Source organism: Oryzias melastigma, unplaced genomic scaffold (genome assembly GCF_002922805.2).
Source record: "Oryzias melastigma strain HK-1 unplaced genomic scaffold, ASM292280v2 sc01322, whole genome shotgun sequence".
Taxonomy (NCBI): domain Eukaryota; kingdom Metazoa; phylum Chordata; class Actinopteri; order Beloniformes; family Adrianichthyidae; genus Oryzias; species Oryzias melastigma.
The window spans coordinates 1-9,522 of NW_023417906.1; the positions used below are offsets into that span (position 1 = coordinate 1).

General features: G+C 37.7%; 1 protein-coding gene across 1 annotated transcript; it reads right to left on the minus strand.

Annotated features, from left to right (window-relative positions):
- Positions 1–1,163: 1,163 nt before the first annotated feature.
- On the minus strand, positions 1,164–9,057 carry LOC112138435 (multiple epidermal growth factor-like domains protein 6). The gene is made up of 10 exons (XM_024260986.2): positions 8,679–9,057; positions 6,821–6,943; positions 5,871–5,996; positions 5,575–5,697; positions 3,652–3,774; positions 2,352–2,489; positions 2,149–2,271; positions 1,813–1,935; positions 1,493–1,708; positions 1,164–1,403 (listed from the first exon to the last, which is right to left on the minus strand). Exons 1-10 carry the CDS (start codon positions 8,899–8,901, stop codon positions 1,252–1,254), a joined length of 1,470 nt encoding a protein of 489 aa, XP_024116754.2. The 5' UTR covers positions 8,902–9,057; the 3' UTR covers positions 1,164–1,251.
- Between the last annotated feature and the right edge of the window lie 465 nt (positions 9,058–9,522).

Below are 9,522 nucleotides of genomic sequence, written 5' to 3' on the forward strand. Positions count from 1 at the left end.
GGAGACAAGAAGATGAGGAATTAGAAATAAGAATTCTACTCTGGTAGTCTAGTATCTTATGCTTTTGAAGAATGTGGCCCAGACAAAAGACAGGCATTAATCATAGAACAAGGCTTGGGCAATAGAGCCTCACTTTGTCACATCCACCCATACGAGGTTTGACTCATGCAGGTGTATGTGGGTTGTCCAACCCCATTGTAGACAGGAGCTACTGCACCGCAAGGGAAGCATGGGAGTGTCTTTTGATTCCCTTGACGCTTGTCTGGCCACCTTAAGAGACATCATGAAACTAACACGTACCATTGTCGTGTGTGTGTGGTTAGCGTATCATGAACTATTGTAATGTCAATGACACACACGTCATGCGGTACAGTACCCTTCTGCAACACTCTAGTGGCTAGATGCGAGTACAGCGCCCTTGCAAACTCTGATTGTCTCATTTCTAACAGTCAAACTGTGTGCAAGGAATGCGCAATTATCACTTGAACAGCACTAGCGGGCTTCTTGGGGGGTTAAAAATGTGAAAACCCCGTTTGTTGTGCCTGTGTTTGCTACAGAATCGCACTCCCAATATATCATATGTGGACGTAAAGTTTAAGCCCCCTCCACGTCCATTTTTGACGTTTTGGTTGTCCCCAACTTTTTGACGTGCTGGCTGATCCGATTAAATCAGGAGTCCCCAACCCTTGGGACGTGGTACCGGACGCAGTACCTGACACGAAGCTAGTACCGGTTCGCATCCTGAGGGTTGGGGACCACTGACTAGTGTATGCCTTTTTTTTCCCTGTCTGTGGCCCAGCCTCAGACCAGTTCTGGTTCGTGGTCTGGAGGTTGGAGACCCATTTTTTAATGGGAACAACCAGCAAGCCAAAATGACGAGTTGGGGACACCCAAAAAGTGACGCAGAGTCAGAAGGTGTTGGTGTCTCACCTACTTTACCTTTAATTTACCTTTCAGTGATCTGTAAGCATTCACAACACCTTGTTGCCTGCAGCATTCCTGCATAAAAAATGTGCATGAACTTTTTCTGTCTGAGGAAGTCCCATCACCTGTACCACGGGGATATTTTATGCGTACAGGTTTGTCCATTTTTCACCCGCAGACAGCCCACATCCACCCATTATGGGCATTTGTCACTAAGGCTTAACAGCAGACTTCATTGGCTTTAGACCTTGATTAAGGGTACATAGATCCCCTCTAAAGGATAAAACATCCAAACAAATACGTTTTCTAAAAATAGGAACTTCAAATTTACCAATTTTCATGATACTTACTTTCATTGCAGATAATCCCAGTCCAGCCAGGTAAGCAATGACATCGATCATTGCTCTCCGTACACGCTCCATTCACACAATCTTCACAGCTTAAAGTGCAGTCATCCCCAAAGTAGCCTCCTAGACACACTGTACAACAAATCAGTTGATAGGGTAGTTTCAGGTCTCAACATTTCAAAGGAATAAAATACCATCAAATATAAAGTACTTCACGATACCTATGTGAGTGTCCAGCATCAGCTCTCTCTCTACGTCTTCTTTACTGTCATGAACACCAGCATCATGGACACTAGGATGGGAGCGCAGGGCTGATGTGTACTGCAGGAGCTGAGGGTTCCTATGAAGCAGCAAATCTTGAAAGCGACTAAGATCCAACGGCTCCTCTTCCTCGTCTTCCTCCTCCTCTTCTTCTTGCAGTTCTTCTCCATACAGTGCTAAACACGCCCCACACAGGAACAGATTTAAAGTTGTCGTGATGATTCGTTTTTCTGCAGCATTTCAAATTTTGTGCATTGCTATTTGTCATGCATCTACTCACAGATGCAGGAGTGCTTGTCATGGTTCAAGCGGAATCCTTTTGGACAAAAACACTCGTATGATCCTAAGGTGTTGATGCAGTAATGCTCACAGCCGGATGTCTCGGCCAGACACTCATCAATGTCTATAAAGAATGTTGCATACATTTAGCAGGAAATAAATTGTTCTGGAGTTTGCCAAAGTACCTTTTGTGAAACTTTATTTAGAATCTGCATTTGATTTAGCATCTTCCACATATCTGGACAATGTGATTGCTGCAACTTTTCTCCCTTTGACAGATGTTCTGTTTCAAATGTTCGGCTATTTATGGGCCATGACTTCTAAAACGAGTTTTTACCATCACATCCACAGCCGTCTGGGTTCAGTCTGAGACCAGCTCTGCAGCTGCACTCGTAGCCACCGGGGTAGTTTCTACAGACCTGGCTGCAGCAGGACTCCTCGCTGGCACACTCATCACTGTCTACACAAAGTTTTTATGGGTTGGCAAGACAGACAAAAAGGGAGAGAAAAACCTGAGGCAGTTTTTAAACTTAGGCTCACCAACACAGGTCTTCATGTCATGGTTTAGCTGGAAGCCATTGTTGCAGGAGCAGAGGGGTCCACTGGTGGTATGCTCACAGTGATGGGAACACCCTCCATTGTTCTTCTCGCAGCTATTCACAATCTCCATCTCGATGCCTGGAGGTGAAAGAAGCACAACCACCTCAAAGTTAAAACACATACCTTGTCATGCAGTAACATGTATAGTTAGCTACCCTTAGCTAAAAGTAGCACCCTTAAAGTTTATTTTATTAAGTATACTTGAGTATAAATACAGTAAAGCAAGAATTCTGCAGAAGTATACTAATTGAATATCTCTTCAAAGTAAATTGGAACATTTTAGGTTCACAACATAGATAGTTTATAAAAAGAAAACTTCAAGTAGACTTATTTTTACACTTAAATACACAACTTTTTGGAAGGGATAACTGAAACAAAAAAGTTTTCTTTAATTTATTGAATGAAAATATGCTGCACAAAATTTGTTGTAGAAAGAAGATAAAAATAACAGCCCTAAATGTTTCACATGCCATTGGACCTAATTAATTTCTAGTTAAGCTAACTAAGCTAGAGCTGGAAGCGAACACACATTTAGCTAGAAGCTAACGCACGTTTAGCAAGAAGCTAACACATTTTTAGCAAGAAGCTAGCACATGTTTAGTAAAAAAAATCACGTGAAGATCAAATATGTATTTAGATATGAAACTAAAATTGATTTTTTTTATTTCCCCCTAGTAAGTTATCACATCAAATTCAAAGTTTGAAGTCTGGCATTTTCAGTCTCTATCATTCAGTCTCTTCCTGTTAGAAGACACAAAATCACGAGTTTCACAATTTATCACAAAATAAAAAGTCATTTTAGGGCAGGGTTTGACAATTTAATGAATGGATTTAAAAAATCTATTTTCTTTTCCGTTGGCATTTTTTCATACAATAATTCATCTGTTAATAAGGTTTAATCTTTGCTCAGTTTATATCACAAGATAATTGATCAAAATAAATTGGTTTTAGTGTGAAAATATGTAAAAAAAAAAAACATGTTTACCGGTAATCTAAATGATTAAAAATAGAAATCTTCATGTGAAGATGTTAATGTAATTGATTCAGGTGATTTGCTGAACAACACTTTTTATTTCCTGTTTCTCCAAAATTTTACTCCAAAAAGACATTTAATTTGTCAATGTTAGCATGATAAAAATATATATTCTGACATTGCTCAAAATAACACATTTCTTATGTCTCAGCTGTATTTTGACTATTTGAAGGAAGGATGGAACATCAGAGGAATATCTTTACTCACGATAGCACTGCTTTTCATCAGCACCGAGCTCAAATCCTGGATGACACACACACCTAAAGGAGCCCACCGTGTTGACACAAGCATGAGAACACTGGGCAGAGCCAGCGCTGCATTCATCAATGTCTATGGGAGAGGAGCAACAGTCAAATGTGCACACAAATAGGTGAAACATGTCATGTTGTGAAAGATTTATCTGCTTTGTAATGTTGCAAAACGAAAACTATAAAATTTCTCCAAAGACCAGAGGATTGTTCATTCCTCAAACTCATAAAGTTTTCTCATCTCCAAAGTTTTTGTTGGAAACAGACTCATCTGGCCACGTAGCCGATGACTCACAAAAGACTCAGGCTTTTTAAAGAAAGACAAAGAAATGTACAATTTATGAATAAGAAGATGCTTTGTGAAGCTACTCAAATCCATCATTATCTGTGAAATGGATCTGCACTGGAGCAAACTGTTACAAAAATGGGTCTGTTTTAGATCAAGGGCTAAATGTAGCAAAGATATGAACAAAAGTCAAGTCACACAAAGCAAATCTTCTGCAGATGCTACAAGATGAATGCAGGAGATGTCTGTGGAGAGTTTTAGAAAAGAAAAAATAACAAAAAGGGCGAAGAGTGTCTGCACTGAGAGTGGAGAATAGTGTTGGTTCAAATGTTCTTTTTTTTTCTCTCTTTATGCTTGAATTGCATTTTGCTTCAAACTTTATGTTTTTATAGGGAGACAATTTTACCATCAGTCCAGGGACAGCAGATGAAAAATAGTTCTCGAGCTAACTCTGGTGCATTGACAGCAATGCCTGTAAATATGCAATGTCTCTGTCAAATAAATGAATAAATAAATAAATGCTAAATCACAATTAAGTGATACCAAACATTTGAAGTGAGTGAGTAATTTCTCTCTGCTGATTATCAAAGACACCTCACACCTCGGTCACCCCTCTGCTTGACTTGTAGCGTCAGGCAGATGCTACAAGTCAAGCTAAGTTTAGTTTAGTTTTTCACAAACTGAACAAATGTCTATATTAATACATATATATATAAAAACGTAGTAAAAAACAAATGATTTTTAAATTTAAACCTGCATCTGCTGGAATTGTGGAACGGTGGATGTTTTTAGACAGCTGTAATGTGGTAATATGATTTTTTAAAATTCTTATAACTATTTAAAGTATAGTTGTTATAATTTATTTCATGTTTTAACCTTTATCCCCTTATCAATTGAAAACTCCTGCTTTTAATGAATGATGGGCTAAATATTTAGCTGAAAATGTATTTGTTTTCTTGTTTTCAATATCAGAATGATTAACTTTTTTATTCATTTTTCTCTTAATAAATTCATGTTTTAATGAATCAATGAATCATGCACTGACCAAAGAGCAATTATTGATTTCACTGTAGCAGTGGCAATGATAAAAAAAATATATCCATTGATAGTTTAAACCCCAAATGGTTCTCAGCAGTGGGTATGACTGCAGCACCGTTCCCTAGGTGATGGGTCAAATGTTTTCCGCATTCAGCTGTATGACAATCAATGGGCTTTCTGGGGCTTTCAATAGAAACAGATCACATTTTCATCAAGTTACGCAAAACCATAGTGGGAAAAATCTAAAATATGACATGACTTTTTGATCACCCCCCAAAAAAACATGCTTTTTTTGCTGCTTTTTAGATTAATAACTAAGACATTTTATGGAGGGAACTCCTTTTAAATTAGTTTTTTGGAATCAGAACTGACAGACACCCCTACCTGCATTCCATATAGGGCAGTACAGATATACTGAGGCCAGGTGATTTTTCTGTACAGAAACTGACTTCACATGTGCTGATGTTTACACCTCTAAAGAAGGACTTCATGCAGTGTGGTACAAAACTGCTGTTTATAAAGAGTTAAAGGTGTATACAGAGAATGCATAGTGCCTACCTGCACAGCTCCTGCCATCTCCATCCAATCTAAAACCAGAACGGCAGCTGCAGCGCACGTGGCCAACATTTGAATGACAGATCTGGGCGCAGCCTCCATTTCTGTCCTGACAGGGGTTCCTCACTAACACATGAACCACAAAACAAGACACTTATACAGTATAAACATTAAACAAATGGTTTTGAACACTTTAAAGGTTTATGTTGTCCAGTTTAGCAGCTACGAAAGATCATCTGAGTGATGACAGATCACTGTTTCTTTAGCATGGCCTCATTATAGAGCATCGGCTTACTCACGTTCACAGTGTCTCCCGTCTCTCTTCAGCTTGTAGTTCTTCCGACATTCACATTTGTAGTGATTGTTGCCCATGTCGACACAGCTGTGCTCACATCCACCATTCAGGATGGAGCAAGAATTCAGAGCTTTGAAGCAGACAGAGAGCCATAAATAATAGAAAAAAACAAAGTTTTTGTGTTTAGATACAAGTTTAAAATAGAAAAACATTTGTTTTAGTCTCCTATAAGAGTACATGTTTCCTCCTTATAGTTTAAGGTTTGACGTTTATCATTTTTGTGCAAAGGCAGAAAATTTGGTAATGAATCCAGCTGGTACCTCTGGCTATATTCGAAGGAATATGCCAAAAATCCTAATATTTTTTCACTCTGTCCAAAGCTCTTGCTAAGAATATAATATCACACTGGTTTTAGAGCTTAAATAAAACTATCTTTATCCACCCAAACAAATTAAAATGAATTCAAAACAATATATATTCTGCTGCTTATTGCCTTGTTAAGACACACAATGAGAGTTTTAATAATAAATCTGCTCTATTGTTTGATTGAGTAGGCAGTTAAAGTGTTAAATGTAAATGACTTTAAAGACACGTCAATCCAAAACTCTAACTCTTAGTATAAATCTACAGCTGGCAAACAGAAGTGCTAAGTGACAGTCGCAGTCACCACCAATCCATGAAAATATGAACAAGCTTAATTTGTCTAGTTTAAATTGATACATTTTTCTTGAAAATAATTTTTTTTGAATTCAGCAACAATGGTAGACCAAAAATTCAACGAAATGGGTTAATTTTACTCAAAACACTAACACAAAATAATCCAATAATTCAATATTTAATAAATAGATTTTCGTATGTTTTTTTAAGTTGGGCTTAAACAGTGTTTGCGTTCAATTTCATTAAGGTCAAATTTGTCCCCAAACTGTGTTTTGGGGGTTTAGGGAGCGATCTTACCGATGCAGGTCCGTCCGTCTGTGTGCATGCGGAACCCTTCGCTGCACTCACAGTGATAAGAGCCTGCTGTGTTGATGCATGTTTGCTGGCATCCTCCATTGAACTCCTCACACTCGTTTACATCTGAAAGCACACAGAAAAGAATCTTGTAATATGAATGATAGGTAAAAACAGACGGTACACTCCAACAAGAATGATACATCCAAGATTTATGCTAATATTACTGTATTTGTGATTAGAATTACATGACAAAACTGGAGTAAGGAGCAATTAAACAGTCTTGTTGCTAAAAGTGAACTTTTTTTCATGAATATGGTTGATCTGCAGATATGCTTTAGGTAATGTTATGGTTGATTTGTCATTAATTCACCCACCACCAGGGGGAGCTGTGCTGTTCCTCCTCATTGCAATAAACAACTGCATGAAGAATAGTTATTAATCATTCCCTGTTCTCAGGAGTGTAATGTAATGTTTATGCATACATGAGAAGCTTGTACAAGTTTGTACATGTATGTATGAAAACACACAGAAGTGCATGTGAATACAAACACACACATTAACACAAGTTTGTACAGTTGTTGGTTTCAAGACATTGTTCAATCCTTAACAGTAAACCTGATCAGGCACCGATGAGTTGAGATTCCCCACATTACTGATCTTTGTTCTCGCATGAGAGTTTGTTGTACTAGGAAATTCATCCATCCATTTTCCAGAGCAGGAGTGCGCAAACTATGGCCCGGGGGCCACATCCGGCCCATTTAACTTTTCAATCTGGCTCACCAAACTGGAATAAATTACATGAACAATCCTTATTAATGTATTGTTTTCCCTGTAATTCTAGTGTCTTCCTATAGATGATGCACTAAAAAAAATGACCTTTGTTTAAGCTATTATGCATGTATGAGGTGTGTGAAGATTTGTTGTTTTCTTAGGTTCATGAGTGTTTTCTTTTCATTCATTCATCTTCTTGTCCGCTTCGTCTCTTTCGGGGTCGCGGGGGTGCCGGAGCCTAACCCGGTTACTGATGGGCGAAGGCGGGGTTTACCCTGGACAGGTCACCAGTCTGTCGCAGGGTTTCTGAGTCAAAAAAAGTATTTTTTTGATCATTCAAATACCACATGATCACAGCATTTTTGTAAGTTTGTGGGTTTTTTTTCCTGAGGGATATCAACCCATGGGTGCAGTTGGCACTAAAATGACAACAAAGGCCACAGTTATCCAATAAAAACTCAAAAATGTTCAATTTTAAAATACATATATATATATATATATATATATATATATTTAAAAATTAAAGCATATTTTTGTCCAGATTCCATATTATTTTCTTCTTAATGAGATAGATTAACAAGACATGCTAAACATCCCGTCATGGTCCGGCCCTACTGTCAAATTTTACAACCCTTACAATAAGTTTGCCCGCCCCTGTTCTAGACAGTGTTTGGAGCTCACCTAACGACTAAAAGGCAAAAGCGGGGTACAACCCCGGCCTGTTTTCCAGTCTGATGCATGGAAACACAGAGACAAACATTCACTACCACTCTAATCACACACAAGGGACAATTCAGAGTCATCAATTAACCTATGGAGCATGTTTTGTTGGATTTTGGGAGGAAACGAGATGCATGGAAAAAACCCACACACCTGCAGGGAGAACATTTTTAAGCTTGTGGATAGAAAGTTGGTCACCATGATGTTGTGGAGAAAATTTCTTTCAATTCCTTTAGCGTGAGAAAATGTCTGCTCAGTTTAGCTATCTTGATGTAAAAAGATCATTTAAATTTTTAAACAAAAGACTGTAAGCATAAGTGAATATAAATCAAATAATCAACTTAGTGTTGATTTTTCTCCATCTTACCCTCACAGCTCTTGCCATCTGACCCCAGTCTGCTCCCTTCAGGACACTTGCAGTAATAGCTGCCGATGGTGTTGCAGCACTGGCCCTCACAGCCTCCTTTGCTCAACTCACACTCGTTAACATCTGGAAGACAAAAGAATGTCAAAAGTAGACTCAAAACATTAGACAAAATACAAATGAATCCATAAATAACATTCTCGCCTGTACTAGTCACGCACAGCATCCGAATAAGTGAGAAAGTTCATCTTTTTAGACCTGAAGACCCAAAGAAAAACAAATAAAAAGTAGTTTAAACATTCTTAATGAATGAAGGACAACCACTTTATTAACTGACAGTCCAATGGATTATGGGTAAACGAAGCAGTTTCATAAGTCCATCCATCTGTTTATAGGAGCTACGACTAGAATAATATGAATAATTGCCATTTACTTTAGTACTTTTTCCTTTTAAAAACAAAAATAGTTCAAATGCAAAAAAAGAAAATATTTTACTATAATTCTCTCTAATTCTCATATAAGAATAGTATCTAAAAATATATAGAAAAACACAAATAAATTACATATCTGTCACCTATCTACTCCTTTCCAATCATACATTGATATGTAGTTAGAATTAAATGCATTTTGTAGTTTTGGAATTTGTGTAGCTTTGAAAACGTGGTTGTGTATCGAGTGCTTTTGTGAAAGTAAAATATAAATGAAATCAAACCTATCTTATGAATTTAGTACAAATTAGTTATCTTTTAAAGTGTATTCACTTTGTTTTTTCAACCACGGTAACATCAGTACATATTGAGAGTGTAGACATCTACACAACCTCAGAAACTAAGGATGGGTCGCCCAT

Coding starts and splice junctions, on each gene's coding strand:
- LOC112138435 (XM_024260986.2), bottom strand. CDS start 8,901: ATGCTGTGCGTGACTAGTACAGGCGAGAATGTTATTTATGGATTCATT. Junction 6,944..8,678: donor AGATGGCAAGAGCTGTGAGG/GTAAGATGGAGA, acceptor GTGTGCTTTCAG/ATGTAAACGAGTGTGAGGAG. Junction 5,698..5,870: donor AGACGGGAGACACTGTGAAC/GTGAGTAAGCCG, acceptor TTCATGTGTTAG/TGAGGAACCCCTGTCAGGAC.